Below are 25,727 nucleotides of genomic sequence, written 5' to 3'. Positions count from 1 at the left end.
TCGTAACCTTTGCTCCTAATATAGCTAAGCTGGCGAACTCGCACTCAAGAGCCTTTACAGGGAACTCACTCGCATACAGAAACGAGCTTCACTGATCAGCCTATATATGATTACTAGAGTCCACTGCAAGGTTGAATGCCTCCTAGTGATGTTGAGGAACTTGACGCAGCGATTAAATCACAGAAACGGGCCGGAAATGCGGAAATCCACTGATATGAGCGGTTTTGACAAAGGGCACATTGTTGTGGAGATGCGGCTGGAAACGAGAATGTCTGAAAGGACGACGCTCGTTGCCTGTTGGCGTGTTACTGCCATGAACAGCTATGGTACGTGGTTGAACAAGGTGAAATAACGAGTAGCCTTGTTGTATTGGACGACCACGTCTGCTAACAAAACATAAAGGTCGGAGAATCCTCCTCTGTGTAATCCAGGATAGGCTGCCGGTGTGGCTGTTCTGACGACAAAGTACAATGCTGGCGCAGACACAAGTGTTTCTGAGCACACCGTTCGAAGGCCACTGCTGAACACGGAGATCCATATCACGTGACCCCTACGTGTCCTTGTGTTGACCCAACGACTTCGTCAGGTATGAATGCAATGAGCACACATCACTGAGTTTTTACCATGGATCAATAGAGACGTGTTGCCTGCCCGATGAATCATATTTCTTGTTGCACAATGTCGATGGTTGGGTCCTTACATCCTGGCAAACAGCTGCACGAGACGTGCGCCCAGCCACAGATGCAGGCCGGTGAGGGCAAAATTATGCTGTGGGGTGTAATAAGTTGGTAAGGCATCATGACAGCAGTGGACTAAGTGAACATTATTACGCGCCAGCCGCGCGGTATTAGCCGAGCGGTCTTAGCCGAGCGGTATAGGGCGCTGCAGTCATGGACTGTGCGGTTGGTCCCGGCGGAGGTTCGAGTCCTCCCTCGGGCATGGGTGTGTGTGTGTGTGTGTGTGTGTGTGTGTGTGTGTGTGTGTGTGTGTGTGTGTGTGTGTGTGTGTCCTTAGGATAATTTAGGTTCTGTAGTGTGTAAGCTTAGGGATAATGACCTTGGCAGTTAAGTCTCATAAGATTTCACACACACTACGCGCCACCCGCGTCGCTGCTTGCTTGAAGTCTCCCCTTACGACGATTACATCTTCCAGCTGGGTAACTGGTTTTGTTGCAAGGTCAGAATCATGCTACAGTGGTCTGAGGCGCCTTATAGTGATGTATTGGCCAGCAAATCGGCCTGATCTGTACTCACTGGAAAACATATCGGGAACCAGCTGCGTGTCCGTAAACCACCATCCAGTAATTTGAGTGAATTTTTTGACCTGGGCGTAGACTTCTGGTGACATATACTTCTGGAATCCTGTCAAGGACTTGAAGAATCTGTGCCAAGCAATACCTCTGCTGTACTGCGTTTAAAATGAGGAACAATACGCTACTAAACAGGTGGTCATAATGTTTTGGCTCACGAAACCTCGATCGAAACAACTGACCACTTCGTGCATTTTACAGTTCGTACAGGAAATAAATAAAGTGTGTGCGTCAGAAAAATAGTAAAACTTGAATTTGAAAAATTTAATAATGAATGACGCAAGATTTACTTATGGTTGCGGAAAGGTAAAGCTGATTATTATGTTCACTATGTCGTGTAGTCCTTATATGCTACTGTAAAAAGGTCAGATTAGAAGCTAAAATAAGGTTAAGATTAACTTCTGATTTACGTTCCAGCATATTCGTCGTTTTCTTAATGGGGAAGAAGAGCAGTATCTACTGATATATCTAAGGTAAAATGCAGTGGTTTGCTCCAATTCAAACGTTTGTCTATTATGTCATCTATGTCGTCTAAACACTTTAAAAACTGCAAATAATATACCAATTTTGGACCACTGTATTAATTCTAGGTTTAGAGTTTTCAAAGTAGGAAAAAATCTCAATTTTGTTCTGTTTAGAAGTGTCAGATTTTTTACATCCAGAGGTTGTTTAGAAAAAAAACACTTTCATTCATGGGTACACTGAGATCAGTCGTTAGGACGAAATTAATACAATATATTAGAGACAGGACCGCAAATGAGTTACGGTACTGTTAATGTTACTTCAGCGGGAAAACTGAAGTGCCAAGACAGAAGAGCAGGTATCGAGTATAATCTCTGCTCAGGGGTTAATGTAACAAACAGGATGTGAAGTCCTTCGTTCTGCTCTGGGTCTCCAGTGCCTGTTCATCGATTCTCGACAATTTGGATAGCAGCTGGATTGGCACTGATTGAGTTAGGGTTGGGTTGTTTTGGGGAGAAGACCAGACAGCGAGGTCATCGGTCTCGTCGGATTAGGAAAGGACGGGGAAGGAGGTCGGCCGTGCCCTTTGAAAGGAACCATCCCGGCATTTGCCTGAAGTGATTTAGGGAAATCACGGAAAAGCTAAACCAGGATGGCCGGACGCGGGACTGAACCGTCATCCTACCGAATGCGAGTCCAGTGCGGTGGCCACTGCGCCACCTCGCTCGGCGAGTTAGGTGATGAATCCAGTGTTTCTTGCACTCTCTTGCTAAACTGATTACATTCTAACTCTTTACAGGGATATATGTATCATTCCGTAATTACTTGCCGCATATTGTAAACCGTTTTGCGGAACTGTCACATTTTTATGTCAAAGAATGAGGCTGGTAACAGTAAAAGTTATTAATTTCAATAAATATTTCTATCAAACACGATGGCAACCATCATGGTTGAAAATGCTTACGGCGAAAAAATGTTCAAATGTAATAGTGTTAAGTAGTCTCTTTTTAAAGTCTTCACTTCTTTGCACTATTCGTCTCAAACGGCAGTGAATTTCAGATTAAGCAGTAGTCCATTATTTATCGAAATTTGTGGAGAGGGTCATCACACAAACGACAACAGTTGATTAAACGTTCGTTACTTTGGGAACTTTAGGCCATCTCATCAACATTGGCATGAGGCGTGTTCCACACGAGCACGAATACATTCGTGTATTAGTTGTGGCATGGACGTTAACGGTCTCCGAATGACAAAATGAGGAGTATCTTCCCACACGTAAAACATATTCAGTTTTAATTAATGAAGACTGTTGATTGCTGGAGGCCTGTGTGAAAGTATACACATTATCACTTTCCAGACGTGTTATATGGTTGATAAACCAGGAGACCAGGCAAGCCAGTCAAGGCTCAATACATCCTTCAAGGTGTTCGCGGTGTGAACTGCAGTGTTGGGGCTTACATTATCATACTTTAACATGCTATTTGGAACCATGGTCTTGAATGATATGACAACAGAGTTACCGTTCTTGTCACATAATGGCGAGTATTTACTTTCCCTTAAAGAGTTACCAAATCAGTGCCGTTGTGGTGAGCAGTTAATTCCCCACTCCGTAATCCCAGGTGTTGTAGCTGTATGGGAATCGAGAATCGCTGCTTTTATGTGAAACGTTACCATATTGTGTATGGAAACGTTGGCCTCGAGCTGACCGCCAGAAACAGGAGTGAGACTCGTCGCTGAATACCACAGAATGACACTCCCTATTACAGCTAACTCCATGTACACCATCTGTTATCTGTTGTATCGTATCAGCCGAGAACGACATACTGAAAGCCGAGATGTTAACCCAAAGTCCAGTAACCTGTTCCCAAAGGTTTGAGACGGATTTCAGATGTTGGGGTAATGTTTTTGTCCATTTGGAAGGATCAGTGCCTGCTCTTTTTGCCACAATGCTGTCCTTACTCCACCTCGCCAGCAATGTTCCGCCGCCAGTACACTAAAGCCAATTCATTCGGTATGATGCTCTCATCTCCCTCACGGGAATCAATTACAAACACCGAAAAATGGCGTACTCGCACGTGCACCTTTTCTTGGCGTGCTACTTTTCAGTCTCCACATGAAAAATTTTAGCAATGGTTCTCGGAATATTAGAAACATTCAGTAACCAACATGTACTTAACACCAAGCTGATTCTGTAGAACTCTCTTTTCCTGCACGGGTAATATTGTAAATAAGCTTGCGTAACGATGACATTTTAATTAAAATACCCAAAGAATGAAAATATTGGATTAACAGTTTAGTGGTATACGTAGAGATGTAAATCTCTACCTCTCCGTTAGTGCTTGCATTCTACAATGCTGATTTATACTATAGACTTAATAAGAAATTGTTTTTATAACCTTGTTTTTGTGGCATATGTTAAGACAATACTTGTAAAATCACCGTAGGCTAGTGTAGACTATCATAAGTAAGCGTAGGCTACAGCAATTTTCCTATTAGCCTTAGTCAGTTAAAATCTTAACAGTGCTACCTGTACGTTAGGTGTCTTGCATCCCTATCGGGCGTTACCTCATTTCGATTGCTTTGTTTGCATATGCGATCATTGTCTTAGTAGATTCCCCCAGAGACCGAAAGCAGTCAACCGTCTAGAAACTGAGAGGGTCAATGTTGGATTCAGATTTTAGTCGAAAACTGTTAATCTGTAACGTGGAACAGAGAAAAGTTGCAGTAGAAATAAAAAAGCAATCCAGATTTATCATGTAATTCTAGAAAACGCAATTTCCTAAAAAAAAGGGATAAATTTTAAAGGAACGCGAAACAAATATATATGGAACATAGTTTCAATACGTCGTTCAGCTTATACGAAACATTTTTCTGTTATTCATAAGCAAATTTGTGCTTAGCATCAATAATGGTAAACTCTTGCCTTTGATCTTTATACAGAACGTACTAAATAGCAACAATAGTTATATAGATTATTTTGTCTGTGCATGCAAACTGCAATCGCATCAAAAAAGTAATTGCTTTGGTTGCGCAGAAGCACAGAAGTTACACGGTTAGCTAATTTTTCTTACTTATGAAATAGAGTTTATATTTTCTAAGGATATAAAATACACTGTAGACTAACACAAAACTAAGTGCGGTTCTATGTGCAAAACAAACAAAGAAAGAACAAATAGTAGTTATCGGTTCCCAGTATCTGTCTCGTACATGCATTTATGTTTCTTTCTCTTCCAATGCTACCACCTAATACTGATAAACCTTACATACACAAAGTAATTTATGTATTGTACCAAAACTACCGAACCGCAGTTTCGGTAGAGGGCAACCACAGCTACGACTGCTTCGCCGGCACGTTCCACATGTTGCGGACGTAAGCAATCCGTCATAACACAGAGTGTGAGGAAGGCTAGGATACTCACCCGGTCCTGGCGAAATTGCTGAGGTAGACGATGACGGCCTCCGACAGGCCCACCTCAGACTTGGTGTAGTTGCGCGGGAAGTGGTTGAAGCCGTCGACGAGCGGCGCCCCAAAAATGTACGGCAGCTCCTCCCCGTGTACCGTGCCCATCCTCTGCAGACACAGAACACCACATATTTTAAATTCACAATCTACTGAAAACCTGTCGTTGTGCAGAGAAATCGGCCAATAAAACACAACAACGCCGGCAATATGACCAGCATCAGTGTTCACGAAGCAGCTGTAAGAAGCTGGAACATACACTCCAGGAAATGGAAAAAAGAACACATTGACACCGGTGTGTCAGACCCACCATACTTGCTCCGGACACTGCGAGAGGGCTGTACAAGTAATAATCACACGCACGGCACAGCGGACACACCAGGAACCGCGGTGTTGGCCGTCGAATGGCGCTAGCTACGCAGCATTTGTGCACCGCCGCCGTCAGTGTCAGCCAGTTTGCCGTGGCATACGGAGCTCCATCGCAGTCTTTAACACTGGTAGCATGCCGCGACAGCGTGGACGTCAACCATATGTGCAGTTGACGGACTTTGAGCGAGGGCGTATAGTGGGCATGCGGGAGGCCGGGTGGACGTACCACCGAATTGCTCAACACGTGGGGTGTGAGGCCTCCACAGTACATCGATGTTGTCGCCAGTGGTCGGCGGAAGGTGCACGTGCCCGTCGACCTGGGACCGGACCGCAGCGACGCACGGATGCACGCCAAGACCGTAGGATCCTACGCAGTGCCGTAGGGGACCGCACCGCCACTTCCCAGCAAATTAGGGACACTGTTGCTCCTGGGGTATCGGCGAGGACCATTCGCAACCGTCTCCATGAAGCTGGGCTACGGTCCCGCACACCGTTAGGCCGTCTTCCGCTCACGCCCCAACATCGTGCAGCCCGCCTCCAGTGGTGTCGCGACAGACGTGTATGGAGGAACGAATGGAGACGTGTCGTCTTCAGCGATGAGAGTCGCTTCTGCCTTGGTGCCAATGACGGTCGTATGCGTGTTTGGCGCCGTGCAGGTGAGCGCCACAATCAGGACTGCATACGACCGAGGCACACACGGCCAACACCCGGCATCATGGTGTGGGGAGCGATCTCCTACACTGGCCGTACACCACTGGTGATCGTCGAGGGGACACTGAATAGTGCACGGTACATCCAAACCGTCATCGAACCCATCGTTCTACCATTCCTAGACCGGCAAGGGAACTTGCTGTTACAACAGGACAATCCACGTCCGCATGTATCCCGTGCCACCCAACGTGCTCTAGAAGGTGTAAGTCAACTACCCTGGCCAGCAAGATCTCCGGATCTGTCCCCCATTGAGCATGTTTGGGACTGGATGAAGCGTCGTCTCACGCGGTCTGCACGTCCAGCACGAACGCTGGTCCAACTGAGGCGCCAGGTGGAAATGGCATGGCAAGCCGTTCCACAGGACTACATCCAGCATCTCTACGATCGTCTCCATGGGAGAATAGCAGCCTGCATTGCTGCGAAAGGTGGATATACACTGTACTAGTGCCGACATTGTGCATGCTCTGTTGCCTGTGTCTATGTGCCTGTGGTTCTGTCAGTGTGATCATGTGATGTATCTGCCCCAGGAATGTGTCAATAAAGTTTCCCCTTCCTGGGACAATGAATTCACGGTGTTCTTATTTCAATTTCCAGGAGTGTATTTCACGTTGAAGAAGAGATTGCGAGCCACCTGTAGCAGTGTACAACAATAGACGAAGTAGGTCTTTTCTTAAAGTTTTACAACGCAATTCAGGGCGTAAATTTTAAGTAACTGTTTGTAGGATTAAACGTCGGAAAAAGGAACATAAATGAATGAGTAATTTATATCAATAGAACGAATGTTCAACAGCTACGCAGAGTGTTGTTTATGTTGCTGTCGTTTGAAATCAGACTCTACAGGGGAAGGAATCAAAGTTGTCCTCTCAGTTTGCGTGGCATTCAGAAACTAATATGGTGACACGGCATTTCTAAATCGTTTTCGGTAAACAACGACTGGTCTTTCAACTTGAGCACAGGCAATATCGGCTATCTTTGCTCCCGTGATTTGGAGCTCCATCTATAACTGTGTCGACATCGGCGGGACCTTAGCATTTATGCAATTTTGTCATATGATGACATGGTACCCCAATATAGAGACCTAGTCCAAAGGACACTAGTAACTAGTGCTCTATGGATACAAGGGAAACAAAAAACAGGACAGTAGCAGGTGGCATCTGTGATTAAAAAAAACTGCTTACCTGTACTCTCTTGTCTCCTCATCACTTGAACAAGCCACAACGCCTTTAATTTCCTACGCAAACGGCCGGCCGGTGTGGCCGTGCGTTTCTAAGCGCGTCAGTTTGGAACCGCGTGACCGCTACGGTCGCAGGTTCGAATCCTGCCTCGGGCATGGATATGTGTGATGTCTTTAGGTTAGTTAGGTTTAAGTAGTTCTAAGTTCTAGGGGACTGATGACCTCAGTTGTTAAGTCCCATAGTGCTCAGAGCCATTTGAACCATTTTGAACCTACGCAAAATGCGTACATAAACAGGGTAGTTACAATTAAACTTCCGCTACTTACGAGAGAACCCGTGACAAACGACTGATCGCAGTACAATGAAACTTTGTGGGAACATTTTTAAGGACATGTGGAAGAGAAATAACTAATAAACAATGAAAAAACACATTTTAATTTCCACATGAGATAGTAACATCTGTTAACTGCGTACCATGTTTACGTTCCAGGTTACAACCATTGTTCAATATGACGACCCTCTGGATCCACGACACCCTGTAACCGCACTAGAGATTGCTCTGCTGCTGCCCGAAACAATGGTGGACTAGAATATTCAGCTGTCGTGACACAGTTTGAAGATAGCACAAGACGTCTAGCACTCTCGGCCACGGCTACAGGAACTGCTTCAACTATTTGTGACGCAGTCAGCCGTCGGCCTCTCCCAGCATCAGTTGCCAACTGACCAGTTAATTCGCACTTCCGAATCATTTTCTTCAGCACTGGTACGGAAAGAGGACATCTCCGTACTCTTTCAATGCGTCGATACACGCGAAGACCAGCAGCATTATTGCTGTTGTTTTGATAAAACAACTTTACTAGTAAAGCCCCACTCACCTTTCCCAGAACCATGTTGACTCACTGCAACTGTAATGTACACTGGTGCTTGTGTTTCGACCCTACGTCTCCGTATCATTACTGGGGCTTAGCGGCTAGTCACGACACTAACGCTAATGACGTAGATCCTGCATCGGGTAGTATGAACATTATTTCTATAAAAATCTCCGTCTACACTGGCTTAGGTAGCGTAAGTTTAATCGCCGGCCGAAGTGACCGAGCGGTTCTAGGCGCTACAGTCTGGAACCGCGCTACCGCTAAGGTCCCAGTTTCGAATCCTGCCTCGGGCATAGCTGTGTGTGATGTCCTTAGGTTAGTTAGGTTTAAGTAGTTCTAAGTTCTAGGGGACTGATGACCTCAGCAGTTGAGTCCCATAGTGCTCAATGCCATTTGAACCAAGCCATTTCGTAAGTTTAATCATAGCTACCCTGTATTTCGGCACCGTGCTTAATAATCTTGGTCAAGTGCGCGGTTGTACATATTATTTATTCACAAGCTGAAAAACTGAAGATAGCACGTTGTGATCCTGGAGATATTCTCGATAATTTATGTACCGTAATTTTCTAAGTCTATTTTTGTTCAACGAGTTATCAATGTCGATGTGTCGAAGTTAATATCTTCCATTCGTAATTTCTTCATTAATATTTTGCGACATTTAATATTCCCACAGATACGAAGTTGTACTGCAAGTTTCTTTATCAGTCACCAACGGGTATGTAGCGAAACACAATTTACTATTTCTGCCATTTGAATTTCAGTCACTGTTCATCATACCTGCTAATGGCAAAACTGTCTTCGAGAATGAGCTCCAGATAGGAATAACATATGAGGAAAATAGCTGCTACTGCTCTTCCTATTACCTAGTAATACTTCTGCTACTATTCTCTGTGAATATTGGTTTTCCAGATCCACTCTCCATTGCACACTTATCATGCTCATGCTATTACGTTCGCAACATCATGTTCATTTAACCCATAGATTGCGTCCATTCGGGCAAGATACTTATACATGTGAATTCCAGTCTCGTCAAGGGATTCAGATTTTACTTCGTTTGCTTGCGTATCAAACTCTTTTGGTTATCTAATCTACGTAACAGCTTCACTTATAGCTAAGTGAAGTTCGTTCGAGACTTTCCTAACGCACAGAAATCCGAGGTGCTTTGCAGGCACGAGACATCGGAACAACAAGCGTCATTATGAAGCGATGATAATCAGTAGCCGAAGGAAGAGGCATCTTAGAATTTCAACTTCTCATACTACTAGTCATTGGTCTCGAACAAGGGTCTTTAAAGCATGTACACGTCCTGGAAATTGACTGAGGCTGTCCGAGGCGCAATTTTATAATAGCAACAAATTGGTAAGTACGTGGGTATGAGTAAATGTTTACAACAGTTTAAAATGTGGATTAGTAGTCTTAACAAAATTTCGTGTGTAATCTCTCGTATGAATATTACCCGTTGTCCGAAGAGCGAACATCAGGAGTGTATAATAACAGGGATTAACTAGTAAAAACCAGCACGGCATTGCCCGCGACAGAGCCGGCCTCTGTGGCCGAGCGGTTCTAGGCGCTTCAGTCCGAACCGCGCTGCTGCTACGGTCACAGGTTCTAATCCTGTCTCGGGCATGGATGTGTGTGATGTACTTAGCTTAGTTAGGTTTAATTAGTTCTAAGTTCTAGGCGACTGATGACCTCAGAAGTTATGTCGCATAGTGCTCAGGGCCATTTGACCCATTTTTGAAATCATTTAAAGCGACAAGATTTTACACAGAAGTTTCAATTATATGGCTGCCCCCAGCTAAGTGGTTAGAATGTCTCACAAACTTTCGGGGTCTCGGCTTCGATTTCCGGCAATGGCAGGATTTTCCCTTGGTGAGAGGACTGCAAAGTGGTTCAGACAACCTCGTGATGCACACGTGACCGAGCAGTAGCGGCTCCTGGTCTAACACGACAACCGCAGTGTTAGCGGTGTGGTGACCACTATGCCCAGCCACACCGCAACTAGATGACGTTGTTGGTTACGACCAATCTGGCCCGTATGTCGTCAGAACGAAGGGGTTTTTCTTTCAACTTAAAATGTCAAAGAATCGGAATTGCTTATTTTAAAATAAAGAACAGTTAATAATCTCCATTCGGTATAGTAAAAAAAAATTCCCCTTCTTCATTCGATGGTAATACAGGCAACCGTTCCCGTTTAAATGGCAAGTCCCAAGAATAGGTGAATGTCTTCCTGCTTTATGAGGTTCCTTCAATAACTCAGTACCTGACAAATCTATGAACTCTGAATTTATAGTATCCACGAGTGCTTTTGGTTGACTGTGGTTATTTGCACAAACACGCTGTAATCCTTAGTATCTGGTGCATTTGATCCCTTTCAATGCAACCCATGGAAACGTTCAATATCGGTAGCCAAACCATGTGATGCTACTGCCACATACGACAAAGGAATTATTATTGTAATGTGCTGTTAAAAATACTTGATCAGTGCTATATCATTTATGAACAATGAGAGGAAGAGTAATCTCAAGAGGAAAGAGAATGATTTAGAGAGGCACGCTAGAACACAGTTGAAAGGAATTAAAATACTTGTAAATGATGTCTTGTGGGTCAGAAAATCCTTCCTCGTATCCAGGGACTTATTAAACTGTTGTTCAAATGTCAAATAGGGTGCTTTTTTGCCATATAAGGCAAAATTGGAGGTGGACTATTAGAGAGAAAGACCGAGAATTTTAGTGTTTGTGTAGTGTTTCAGTTTAAAAATTTTATCACAGCCCCTGCACAAGATTAATACAAACACAAGTTGCTATAGAAGTTCTTTTAATTTTTTAATGTTAACTGAGAATAATTAGCTATATCTCGAAACTTCTTTGACGAAAGGTGCCAGGCGATTCCACCAAGCTACTAAAAATTATCCCTGTAGTATTTGTGGCGTAAGAGGGAATTTTCCTTGAACTCATACCGTAAGTAATAAAACGTTCCGCTGAAGGCGCCTAATTCACGTGTCGCACATGTGGGTAAGGAATCTGCTACTACCTGAGCGGTAATTTTATGGCACGCCGTAATGAACAATTACTCGACTCCAGGACAGTGCAGTTAACTTGGAGGACAGCGTATATTCAGAGTGAGCGGCTGTACTGCTTTAATGCCGTCACCGCAGGGCGCGGCCCCCGGGTGCCCGGCTGACCCGACGTCCCCTGCTAAGCACACGGCGCACGTCCTTCCCGTAGCTGCCTTGTTAGCACGGCTACGGCAATAACCGACCGTCCGGGCCGGCAAGTGCATCCAGCCCTGCGGGTCGCATTAAATGTTAGCCGGCTGCTAACACCTCCACGTGACCCTGCTGCTAACTGCGCGCTTATTATGCAGTCAATGCGGCTCACATACCTCTTTACTGGCTTTTCATCACGGAACTCTGTCGCTGGGTTTCCATACTGGAGGCCTTCTAGATCTTCAATATTAAAGTCACCGACTTTAACAAAAATGGTCTGCCTTTTTTCCCCCGCCCCTACTGAAGTTGTATGCAACCTGCAATGACCTTCAGAAACCACGCCCGAGATTTTCATATTCTTTTGCTCGCTATGCGCAAACTATTAATCCTAAAGGAAATACGAACAGGACCATATCGTAGGAAATGTAACGTAGCTAAATTTTGTACTGAGATACGTTTTCGCTAAAGGCTACGGTTTTCGATTTATTCAAGAAAAACATAAAAAGTCACCTGCAAACGTACCTCCACCCCCACACTCATCCCTTGTCAGTCAGGATTTCTAGCATGTTGTTCGGGGCACCCCCTCCTACCACTGTACAAAAATTGCCGACCACACGAACTATCCCAAGATATTTGACCTTTTTTGGTCTCTACTGATTGTAGTAATACGCTACCAGCACTAGTCGGCTGTTTCGTTAACACTATTAATCGAAATGTGCGAGGCAAATGAAACTGAAACAACTTTTGAAAACAATATGCTAATTACGTTGACAATTCGATGAAACTTAACCATTACAAGCACAGTAGCTTCTTAGTCAAAAGGCCTAACGAATACAACGACATAACTGTTTATTTTATGCTGCAATACTTACAAATTTATTAGGTGAAATTTACACAAATGTCAATTTTGCAATTTGTTAAGTGCTCTATTAAGCATGTGGTGTAATAAAGCTAGTCAATGAAGTCCAAAAGAAGGTAGAATGTGGGAATTAATCCATGCAGTTGCAAATTTTGAACACATTTAGAAGGGTGCACCATGAACAACACACTAGAAATCCTGACTGATAGGGACTGAGTGCGGGAGTGAGGACTAGTTTGAAGCTCACACTTGTACATTTGTCATGAAGAACTCAAACTACGGCCTCTAGTGAAAACGTATCCCAGTACGAAATTTAATTACATTTCCTACAAAAAAAATCCTACTCATTATTTCTCTAGGATTAACATGTTGCGCGTAGCAAGCGAGAGAATATAGAAGGCCCACAAGCGGTTCTTGAAGGGCCGTTATAACATTGCGGGTTGCATATAGCGACATAGGTGGCGGCAGCTAAGTCACCGTGTATGTCATTCTGTTTTCGATTCCATTATCGGTGTATGAACAGCCTTGCAATTAATTAATTAAAAATTTACTCTCCAATTTTTGCCCTGTGGTACTGCACTTTAAACGAAACTCGTGCACTGTTTACAAGGTTGCCGAGTGCGTTGGCTGTTACCAGTTCATGCTGCAGCTATGTAACGAAAGAAATTCGAGCCCCCTTGGTAGCAGTCAAGCGGGGCTCTTATATTGATCATCCCTGCTCCTTAGTTAGCTCGAAGACGCGACTTAATAAGCGTCGCTCTTCTCTGATATCGCTCCCTTGGCGAAATAAACCCTTATAGGCCTGGCTTGTAGTATTGAGCACAGCCCCATGAGGTACTTTACAACATTATGTGTTCAAAAGTATTCGGACACCTGGCTGAAAATTAGTGACAAGTTCAAAATGCATCCTCCATCGGTAAAGTTTGAATTCAATATGGTGTCGGCCCACCCTTAGCTTTGATGACAGCTTCCACTTTTGCAGGCATACGTTCAATCAGACGCTGGAAGGTTTGTTGGGGAATGGCAGCCTATTCGTCACGGAGTCTGCACTGAGGGGAGGTATCGATGTCGGTCAGTGAGGCCTGGATCGAAGTCTGCATTCCAAAACATCCCAAAGGTGTTCTATACACGATTCAGGTCAGGACTCTGTGCAGGCATTACAGAGATATTATTGTCGCGTAACGACTCCGTCACAGGCTGTGAATTATGAACAGGTGCTTGATTGTGTTGATAGATGCAATCGCCATCCCCGAACTGCTCTTCAGCAGTGGGAAGGAAGAAGGTGCTCAAAACTTCAATGTACGCCAGTGCTGTGATAGTGCCACGCAAAACAACAAGCGGTGCAAGCCAGCTCCCTGAAAAATACGACACAACATAACACTACCGCCTCCGAATTTTACCGTTGGCACTACACACACTGGCAGATGACGTTCACCGAGCATTCGCCATACCCACACCCTGCCTTCGGATCGCCACATTGTGTACCGTGATTCGTCCTGAACTTTTTCCCACTGTTTAATCGTCCAATGTTTACTGTCTTTACACCAAGCGAGGCGTCGTTTGGAATTTACCGGCGTGATGTGTGGCTTATCAGCAGCCGCTCGACAATGAAATCCAAGTTTTCTCCACTCCCACCTCAATGTCACAGTACTTGCAGTGGATCCTGATGCAGTTTGAAGTTCCTGTATGAGCCTAACTGTCATAGTAATAGCAGTGGAACCGGATGCAGTTTGGAATTCCTGTGTTATGGTCTGGATAGATGTCTGCGTATTACACATTACGACCCTCATCAACTGTCAGCCAATGGATGACGTCGGCCTGTACGCTTTTGTGCTGCACGCGTCCCTTCACGTTTCCACTTCACTATCACTTCGGAAACTGTGCATCTATGGACGTTTAGGAGTGTGGAAATCTCGCGTACAGACGTATGACACAGGTGACACCCAATCACCTGACCACGTTTGAAGTCCGTGAGTTCCGCTGAGCGCCCCATTCTGCTCTCTCACGATGTGTAATGAATACTGAGGTCGCTGGCCGTGGGTAGCAGCACATTCCACCTAATATGAAAAACTTATGTTTTTGGGGGTGTCCGGATACTTTTGATCACATATTGTCATTCTTCCATGTCATAATTTTAGAAAAATCACGACGTATTCACTGAATTGCTATGACTAGACAAAGCGTCCTACAACGGAACATGGTGCAAAAGAATTTCTCATAAAAAAAAGCCACAGGGAAGTAAACTAATGCGTGTAACATACGAATCAAAGTATATATATGTACAAGAACCAAACTAGCACAGGAGAAGTGAGCGTATAGTTAAAAGCAATCCATTTATTTCGAATGCAGGCTAAATTAGAGGAAGAAATTTGAGTGCAAGTATGTCTACTGCACAGCATTGTATTGTACTGAACTGAATCATGCATTGCGCGAAAATCGGAAAAGAAGAAAGCCGAAGGTGTTGTGTTAAAGCACCAAGCTAAAAGTTATGTTGGCTGATAAGAAGTGTGGTAATCATTATCCAGATGAAGGGACAGGATTATGAGACATGTGTTAAGACATCAGGAAATAATTTTCATGCTACTAAATGGAAGCTTAATGGGCAAAAACTTTACGCGATGGCGGAGATTAGAACATATCCAATAAATAATTCCGAATGTTGGACCGCATCAAACATGTAAGAAGAGTTATGATTTTTTTTTCCTTTAGCCTGGCACCTCGACACAAAATTTCAGTGGACTATGTACGTTTCTGATATTATGGCCGCAAGACTAGAATTAAGACTTTGAACGCGGTAAAATAGTTGGAGATAGACGCAGAGAACATTCTATTTGAGAAATACTTAGGTAATTTCATATTCAGAGATTCGCGTTGTCAAGAGTGTGCCCAGTATACTAAATTCAGGCATTAACTCACACCACGGACAACGCAGTGGCCGACGGCCTTCACTTAACGACCGAGAGCAGCACCGTTTGCGTGAGGCTATCAGTGCTAACAGAAAAGCAATACTGCACGAAATAACCGCATAAATCAACGTGGGACGCACAACAAATGTATCAAGTTAGGACACTGCGGTGAAATTTGGCGTTACTGGAATATGGCAAGAGTGCCTTTGCTAACAGCACGACATCGCCTCCAGCGCCTCTCCTGGGCTCGTGAGAATAACGGTTGGACCATAGAAGACTGGAAAACCGTGGTCTGGTCAGGTAAGTCACGATTTCAGTTGGTAATAGTTGGTAAGAGGTAATGGTAAAGTTCGAGTCTGATGCAGACCCAACGAACCCGTGGACCCAAGTTGTCAATAAGGCACTTTGCACTCAGATGGTGGCTCCTAGTGTGTGGCTGCGTTTACATGGAGTGGACTGGGTCCTCTGGTTCAACTGAACCGATCATTGACTGGAAATGGTTATGTTATGCAATTTGAATATCATTTGCAGCCATTCGTGGGCAAAACTTCCTAAACAACGATGGGATTTTTATCGATAACAGTGCGGCATGTTACCGGGGCACAATTGTACGCGATTGGCTTGAAGAACATTTTGGACAGGTCATGCGAATGATTTGGCCACACCTCGACCATTTATGGGACATAATCGAAAGGTCAGTTCGTGCACAAAATCCTGCACCGGCAACACTTTCGAAGTTGTGGACGGCTATAGCGGCAGCATGGCTCAATATTTCTGCATGGTACTTCCAACGAGCTGTTGAGTCCAGGTGAAGTCGAGTTGCTGCACTACGCCGGGAAAACGAGATCCGGTACGATATTAGGAGGCATCGCATGCTTTTGTCACCTCAGTGTACACCGCCTGGAAAGTCATTCAGTCTTTTCGTAGAAGTCCGCAACCTACAACTGAACGGTGTTTAATGGGAATTGGATGTTTGCAGGAATGAAGAAATTAAAAAAAAAGCCTAAGTGAGTCTATCTAGAAGAATAAGCTAAGACAAGCAGAATCTAACAGCTAGGTTTATTATCTGACAGAAAATGTAAAATATAAATCTTTTCGAAGCAATGATATTGCAGCACTGTTATATGTGCCGGGCCAATGTCTATATCACCATACGGAGTTTATTCGCAATTATGGGATTGTCAAGGAATAATGGAGTGACATTATACATCACACTGCACTGGATGGCGAATGTTGCACAAAAACGAAGGAACAATGGGTGTGCCCTGGGGAAGTGAAATAGCACTTTAAATTTTTTCGCTAGAAATACATGATTTATCTGATAATGTGGTAGATCAGTTTCATTTTTACGCCACAGGCGTAGGAAGTTAATTTTATTACGATGTAATTTAAAGATGTTAGCCTCTGAGAACTTTAGCAAGTCTACGATGTAATTTTTTACCCATTGTATGTTCAGCTGTCTTCCTCCCTAGGCAAACGAATATAATACAATGCCAGAGAGATCAGTTTGCGTTAATCAGTACACTGAATTACGAGCTTTTCTGTCGAGTTCCGTCACACGTAATTAGCCGCCACTACATGCGGCATAATTTTCTGAACAATACTGCGGAAAAAGGTTCCAAAGTCAAACTTATTTAGGACCGTGTATGAATGCATGTCTGGGACTCTGCTAATTAATTTACGCGCTCAAAATTAAACACAGCGTACATGAAATTCTTGTTTCATACTGCCACATTGATCTGCTTCGTACCAAAGGAAGCAAAAAAAATCATTGTTCTCATATTTCAAATTCTCCATCCAAGGAGGGTAAAATACAGGAAATAACACCATTCGTTTTTCACATATTTCATTATTTCAATTTTATTATGTTTATTTACGTATTTACTTCGAAATGGGAGAAAAGAATCAACAGAATTTTCCCATTGTTCGTTACCGACACTGTTGTCTACTACAAAGCATAGTTATCGCACTATATAAAGAATTTGCAGACTGGTATGCCAACATTTTTACTCGTTTTAATCGAGAGCAGCTCTCTCTGAATGTAGATAAATTTAAGTGAATACCTGTAATAAACAGAAGGAACACGATAGCATATCGTTACATGATTGGTGGTAAACATCTAGAGCAGCCGCGGTGGCCTAGCGGTTCTAGGCGCTCAGTCCGGAACCGCGCGACTGCTACGGTCGCAGGTTCGAATCCTGCCTATAGTATGGATGTGTGTGATGTCTTTACGTTAGTTAGGTTTAAGTAACTCTAAGTCTAGGGGACTGATAACCACAGATTTAAGTCCCATAGTGCTCAGAGGCATTTGAACCATCTAGAGCAGGGTGCTGAACCCACTGATTGAGATGGACCGGTCGATCGCAATGGCTCTATAATCTTTCAAAATCTTTGTCCGAAACCTGTTTAAATGAGGCGCTAAATCTGACAATACTGTCTCCGCCTCTTTCTTCTCCATCTACTTCACACCACCTCTACCGCTCGCGCCAAGCAAGTCTGTCCTCCTGCATAGTGAGATTACTACTCACGAACTGTAATTAAATGTGAAACCTTTTCCTCAAGTACAGTCAGAACTGTGGATTCAACAAAGATCATAGGATCAAGAAGTGCAAATAAATATACAGCGAACGAGGTAACATTGAAACAGAGTTTGAAAACTTGATTCTAAGATTTCAAGGCAATGGAACCTGTTATAGCTCAACATTTCCAAAAAGTGAATGAGGAAGATATTTCAAGAAAAGTGAACTGTAATCTTGTAGTGAGACTAAACTTCAAATAATTCGATTTCAAATTGACATTTCCTTAAAACTGGAATACATTGAAGGTAACGTTTAATAATCAGTTACTGTAAATTCAATACCCAACATTCTAAAACTAGCATCGTATGTTGTATCATTTTTAGGATCAACTTAACTATGTGGGCAGTGTTATCAACGACGCACACAGTAAAATCAAAGTGTAGAAATAAACTAACTGATACTCATCTTTCACTCAATTTAAGATTGAATCTGGCAAATTATTCACCACGTAATAATAAACTTGCCAATTATATGCAAAGGCCGGTTAGGTTTAAGTAGTTCTAAGTTCTAGGGGAATGATGACCTCAGATGTCCTATAGTGCTCAGAGCTCTTTGAACCATTTAAGACTTGAGGTTGTTTGGTACAAAGTGACACATCTACCGATTCGGTAAGTTATCTCAATAAATTTCTATACCATTCCCAACTCGTTTTTTACTCACCCTGTATATTAACCGGGTGTAAGCTTTAGGTATCTACGTTTGTTACTAATAATTTATTGCATCAAACTGAAGAAACTTCAATGGTGACACTATTTTGTGTAAACGAATGACGACGGCACTACAGTACCATCTGTGGACTTTCTGAAATTTAAGCACATACCCGATACGCAGAAGCCCGTCGCAGCAGAATGCAGGGGGGCGCCAGGTATTCAGAAGGGATGTGCTGTGGTTTTTCTTTTTTGGATAGGGGTAGAATATATGAGAGAGTGGGGGAGACGTACGGATAGGAAAAGGGAGAAGGGGAGAGAAAGTGGACGAGAGCAGGTGTGCGAGAAGTCCAGCGCTGGACGCGGCTTGCGTTAAGTGAATAATGCCCGTGGCGAAGCACGGCGATACACGCAAGGACTGTGCTACGGCCGTATAAACGTCCCCGCATCTGGCCCGTGTTATAAAATACTGTCGTTGTGACTAACGTGCCGGCCGACCACGCTGTGACGTCGCCATTTTATCTTCATTAATTTTTCACAGCCGAGGCGGAGCGGACAAAAAGAGAAAAATAACAAGCACCAGCATGTCGCTGAGGGAGACAGCTCCGAAAATCCCGTAGAACAGTGCTGAATCATTCGTTACGTATGCATCAGCGGAGAGTCGACAATGTGCCGCAACATTATTTCACATCGGAGACAATGTATTTTTTTAGTTATCACCCACAGAAATCTGTGGGTATGTACGCATTAGGCCCTGAGGGAGGTACCGGTGGTCTAGGGGTAGCGTCTTTGATTCATAATCAAAACGTCTTCGGTCCCGGGTTCGATCCCCGCCAGTGCCTAAATTTTGATAAACAATCAGCATTGGCGGCCGAAGACTTCCGGCATAAGAAGTCAGCCACATTCTGCCAACGGCCTTGGCAACGAGGGCGGAGGAGCTGTTAGAGGTTCAGGGCACTCTCTTGTCCTAGGGGTGGGAAAATGCCCCTAAAGGCGGAAGAATCAGCAATTATCAACGACATGAGCATGCAGAAGGCAATGGAAACCACTGCATTAAAGACACGTAACGTGTATCCACAGGACATGTGGCCTGTAATTGAATAAGTGTCATTATGATCTTTCCATTGGCAAAAGATTCCGGAATAGTCCCCCATTCGGATCTCCGGGAGGGGACTGCCAAGAGGGAGGTTACAATGAGAAAAAGATTGATAATCAACGAAAGGATAACGTTGGCGGCGTGGAATCTCTGAAGCTTTAACGTGGTAGGGAAACTAGAAAATTTGAAAAGGGAAATGCAAAGGCTCAATCTAGATATAGTAGGGGTCAGTGAAGTGAAGTGGAAGGAAGGCAAGGATTTCTGGTCAGATGAGTATCGGGTAATATCAACAGCTGCATAAAATGGTATAACAGGTGTAGGATTCGTTATGACTAAGAAGGTAGGGCAGAGGGTGCGTTACTGTGAACAGTTCAGTGACCGGGTTGTTCTAATCAGAATCGACAGCAGACCAACACCGACAACGATAGTACAGGAATACATGCCGACGTCGCAAGATGATGATGAACAGGTAGAGAAAGTGTATGAGGATATTGAAAGGGTAATGCATTATGTAAAGGGGGACGAAAATCTAATACTAATGGGCGACTGGAATGCAGTTGTAGGGAAAGGAGTAGAAGAAAAGGTTACAGGACAATATGGGCTTTGGACAAGGAGTGAAAGAGGAGAAAGACTAATTGAGTTCTGTAACAAGTTTCACCTAGTAATAGCGAATACCCTGTTCAAGAATCACAGGAGGAGGAGGTATATTTGGAAAAGGCCGGGAGATACGGGAAGATTTCAATTACATTGCATCATGGTGAGACAGAGTTTCCGAAATCAGATACTGGATTGTACGGCGTACCCAGGAACAGATATAGACTCAGATCACAATATAGTAGTGATGAAGAGTAGGCTGAAGTTCAAGACATTAGTCAGGAAGAATCAATACGCAAAGAAGTGGGATACGGAAGTACTGTGGAATGACGAGATACGTTTGAAGTTCTCTAACGCTATAGATAAAGCAATAAGGAATAGCGCAGTAAGCAGTACAGTTGAAGAGGAATGGACATCTCTAAAAAGGGCCATCACAGAAGTTGGGAAGGAAAACGTAGGTACAAAGAAGGTAGCTGCGAAGAAACCATGGGTAACATAAGAAATACTTCAGTTGATTGATGAAAGGAGAAAGTACAAACATGTTCCGGGAAACTCAGGAATACAGAAATACAAGTCGCTGAGGAATGAAATAAATAGGAAGTGCAAGGAAGCTAAGACGAAATGGCTGCAGGAAAAATGTGAAGACATCGAAAAAGATATGATTGTCGGAAGGACAGACTCAGCATACAGGAAAGTCAAAACAACCTTTGGTGACATTAAAAGCAACGGTGGTAACATTAAGAGTGCAACGGGAATTCCACTGTTAAATGCAGAGGAGAGAGCAGATAGGTGGAAAGAATACCTTGAAAGCCTCTATGAGGGTGAAGATTTGTATAATGTCATAGAAGAAGAAACAGGAGTCGATTTATAAGAGATAGGGGATCCAGTATTAGAATCGGAATTTAAAAGAGCTTTGGAGGACTTACGGTCAAATAAGGCAGAAGGGATAGATAACATTCCATCAGAATTTCTAAAATCATTGGGGGAAGTGGCAACAAAACGACTATTCACGTTGGTGTGTAGAATATATGAGTCTAGCGATATACCATCTGACTTTCGGAAAAGCATCCTCCACACAATTCTGAAGACGGCAAGAGCTGACAAGTGCGAGAATTATCGCACAATCAGCTTAACAGCTCATGCATCGAAGCTGCTTACAAGAATAATATACAGAAGAATGGTAAAGAAAATTGAGAATGCGCTAGGTGACGATCAGTTTGGCTTTAGGAAAAGTAAAGGGACGAGAGAGGCAATTCTGACGTTACGGCTAATAATAAAAGCAAGGCTAAAGAAAAATCAAGAATTTGTCGACCTGGAAAAAGCGTTCGACAATATAAAATGGTGCAAGCTGTTCGAGATTCTGAAAAAAGTAGGGTTAAGCTATAGGGAGAGACGGGTCATATACAATATGTACAACAACCAAGAGGGAATAATAAGAGTGGACGATCAAGAACGAAGTGCCCCTACTCTTCAATCTGTACATCGAGGAAGCAATGATGGAAATAAACGAAAGGTTCAGGAGTGGAATTAAAATACAAGGTGAAAGGATGTCAATGATACGATTTGCTGATGACATTGCTATCCTGAGTGAAAGTGAAGAAGAATTAAATGATCTGCTGAACGGAATAAACAGTCTAATGAGTACACAGTATGGTTTGAGAGTAAATCGGAGAAAGACGAAGGCAATGAGAAGTAGTGGAAATGGGAACAGCAAGAAACTTAACATCAGGATTGATGGTCACGAAGTCAATGAAGTTAAGGAATTCTGCTACCTAGGCAGTAAAATAACCAATGACGGACGGAGCAAGGAGGACATCAAAAGCAGACTCGCTATGGCAAAAAAGGCATTTCTGGACAAGAGAAGTCTACTAATATCAAATACCGACCTTAATTTGAGGAAGAAATTTCTGAGGATGTACGTCTGGAGTACAGCATTGTATGATAGTGAAACATGGACTGTGGGAAAACCGGAACAGAAGAGAATCGAAGCTTTTGAGATGTGGTGCTATAGACGAATGTTGAAAATTAGGTGGACTGATAAGGTAAGGAATGAGGAGGTTCTACGCAAAATCGGAGAGGAAAGGAATATGTGGAAAACACTGATAAGGAGAAGGGACAGGATGATAGGACATCTGCTAAGACATGAGGGAATGACTTCCATGGTACTAGAGGGAGATGTAGAGGGCAAAAACTGTAGAGGAAGACAGAGATTGGAATACGTCAAGCAAATAATTGAAGACGTAGGTTGCAAGTGCTACTCTGAGATGAAGAGGTTAGCACAGGAAAGGAATTCGTGGCGGGCCGCATCAAACCAGTCAGTAGACTGATGACAAAAAAAAGCCATGAAGTACTGTTTTGCACTACTACAGAAGTTCATCATCGGGCACAGTTCTGTGCTAAGTCCTGGTACGCTGAAGATTAGGTTCCCATCGTTCCCGAACCAGGGAAGATGGTTGTTGGGAAGGTGCTGAGCTATCGGGATTGATACGAGGTCGACGTTTTATTTGCACCAGAAAAGCCTAGATGGATTTCAGTTAAGGGATAAATGTTGAGATGTCCACCCATTCCACAAAAATTCTCTGTGCTTAGATTCAATAGTCCATATGTGAACGCAGCAATATCTCGGTGTTACAAGAAGGTCAGTTTAAAATCGCGACCGCACATATCCTGCCTCTGGCATGGATATGTGTGTGTGATGTCTTTAGGTTAGTTAGGTTCAAGTAGTTCTACGTTCTAGGGGACTGATGACCTCATATGTTAAGTTCTATAGTGCTCAGAGCCATTTGAACCATTCAGATTAAAATCATTTACCATAATATGGGAGGGCAGAACATGTTATGAACTACTGCTCCAATTTTCACATGCAGGAATTAATGGACCGTCTTCATATCTGAATACACATGTTCTTCAATTACTTCGGTAGATATCTACTGGAGCCACAACACATTCTGCAGCACTGCATTTCTCATGTATCCCATGTATCCTCCAGGTCCAAACACGCCCATTGTGTGCGGCGTCAAGTATAGCAACTCAAAAGTCCATAAAGGTGCTTACGTTGCACCACAGACCTTAAAAAGCGGGTTTCAGTGACAAAGCTTAGTACTAGACGTCTGTGCCTTCCACCAACACAACTGTGCAAATGTCCTCTCGCCTGTCTCCAACAGTTGGTGAGTTTGTCCGGCGTTTACTGTGTGCAGTTTGGAGTTCAAAATGGTTCAAATGGGTCTGAGCACTATGGGACTCAACATCTGAGGTCATCAGTCCCTTAGAACTTAGAACTACTTAAACCTAACTAACCTAAGGACATCACACACATCCATGCCCGAGGCAGGATTCGAACCTGCGACCGTAGCGGTCACGTGGTTCCGAACTGAAGCGCCTAGAACCGCACGGCCACACCAGCCGGCGTTTGGAGTTCGTCTAACACTGTCTGTGAGTTTCATAGTTCCATTAGAGAGATGACTGGATTTAGTATTTTGCTCGAAGGTTCCACATCACTACAACACCACTAAAAATGTTGAACTTGTATCTGCGACACTGTAATACTCATTTTTTGAGTCCATACAAGGTTCCTTTGAGTTCAGTTGTCTCTGGCGAATCCTCCTAATATGTTGATTTGTCATCTTCATCATGTGGTGTCCATCAAGCTCTTAGAGAATGTACGATGAATACAGTGGACTTATTCTACCTCATAGCTGACAACTCTCCGCCCCAACAGTTTAGTCGTCAGCGTGACGGATTGTCGTCCTACGGGTCCGTGTCCGATTCTCAGCTGGGTCGGGGATTTTCTCCGCTCATGGACTGGGCGCTGTGTTGTCTTCATCATCATTTCATCCCCATCCGGCCTGCAGGTCGCCCAATGTGGCATCGTATGTAATTACACCAACACGAATGCGGCCGGACCTGCCCTGCAAGGGGCCTCCTGGCCATTCTCGCCAAACGCGCATTTCCATTTCCATAGCTGACTACTTACATCGCGTAATGCATCTGCCACTTCGGATACAATATTTTCCAGCATAGTATTTCGCACGCAAAAAAGGCCTTTTGTACTGAATAGAATCCAGGAGCGTGATGACAATTTCCAGTTGTTTTGAAGCTCAAATTCACGCCAACAACCTGTGCGTCAAGCCACTGCCAAACACCTCTTCTGGACGTACACTAATTACATTACTTGTGTCCTAAACCAATACATATTTCCAGAATTTAGAACGCGGAGAACTGCAGTTATTCTATAGGGGCATCATACGAACGCTATTAGGCAGTTGCTCACGATGAACTGTGTTCTTGTATACACTGGTCAGTCAGAAAATTAGACCATCCACCTACTACCGACATAAACCCCTCCAAGAGGTAGCAACATCGCCTGGCGAGGAACAGCTCCTATCAGACACAGGAGCAGTGCATGTGGCGTGTTTAGGATGGGGCAGACGGGAGATGTATCTACGTTTGATCGATGGCAGATCGTGGTGGCTCGGCAGGAGCATTTCGGAAATTACAAAACTTGTCGTGTGATAGAGGTGCTGTGGTAAGCGTCTTCGAGTGCCTTTAACACGTGGTGAAACCAAGATAAAACTACGCCAAGACGTCGTGGGGTTGGGCGGCCACCCCTCATTTCGGATACTGGACATCGTACGCTGGGCAGATTGGTAAAACAGGACAGGTGGCGAACTGTGGCGGAAGTGACTTCAGACCTTAATGCTGGGCTGCGTACAAGTGTGTCTGAACACACAGTGCACCGAAACTCCTGACGGTGGGCCTCCGCAGCCGACGACACAGGCATGTGCCAATGTTAACACCACAACATCGGCAACTACGATAGAAACGAGCACGCGATCTTCGACACTGGACGCTGGCGAAGTGGCAGAGCGTTGCACGGTCTGATTAATCCCGGTGCCTTCTTCGTCATGCAGGCAGGAGAGCGCGAATCCGTGGTCTTCCAAGGCAACAGATCCTTGATACCTGCACTGCGGTACGGAGACAAACTAGCGCCAACTCCCTTAAGCTTTGGGGAACATTCACGTTGGCCTCCGTAGGTCCAGTGGAGCTCGTGCAAGGCACCATTACGGCCAAGGTATATAGTACACAGGCTGCAAACCTCGCACACCCCTTCACGATAGTCATGTTTCCCGACGGCAGTGGTATCTTTCAAAAAGATGTCACAAGGCTAGGAGTGTGATGGAGTGGTTCGAGGAGCAGAGTAGCGAGTTCCAACTGATGTTTTTCTCCCCAGCTCGCCAGATCTGAACCTGATCGAACGCATCTGCGATGTGATGGAATGTGGCGCCAGAGCTCATCGCTCATCTCCCCGGAATTTATGGGAATTATGTGTGCAGATGTGGTGACACCTCCTTTCAGTCGATCTACCAGGCTTCATTGCTTTCATGGGACGAGGCGTCGCTTATCCGTGCCGAAGGTGAAACTAGTGCCTATTAGAGAGGTGCTCGTGATTTTCTTGCTGTGTATATGTGAGGTTTGTAGTA

General features: G+C 44.1%; 1 protein-coding gene across 1 annotated transcript in view; it reads right to left on the bottom strand.

Moving 5' to 3' along the window:
• LOC126159497 (neuroligin-3-like) overlaps positions 1–25,727 on the bottom strand; it is a 357,313-nt gene that overhangs the window by 109,507 nt on the left and 222,079 nt on the right. Inside the window, exon 9 of the mRNA XM_049916554.1 lies at positions 5,191–5,342. Within this exon, the coding sequence (XP_049772511.1) occupies positions 5,191–5,342 (152 nt within the window). The remainder of the gene's footprint in view (positions 1–5,190; positions 5,343–25,727) is intronic.

The sequence above is a fragment of the Schistocerca cancellata genome, chromosome 2 (genome assembly GCF_023864275.1).
Source record: "Schistocerca cancellata isolate TAMUIC-IGC-003103 chromosome 2, iqSchCanc2.1, whole genome shotgun sequence".
NCBI classification, from domain to species: domain Eukaryota; kingdom Metazoa; phylum Arthropoda; class Insecta; order Orthoptera; family Acrididae; genus Schistocerca; species Schistocerca cancellata.
Note: the sequence above shows the minus strand (reverse complement) of the source record. Positions and strands in the feature narration are given on the sequence as shown.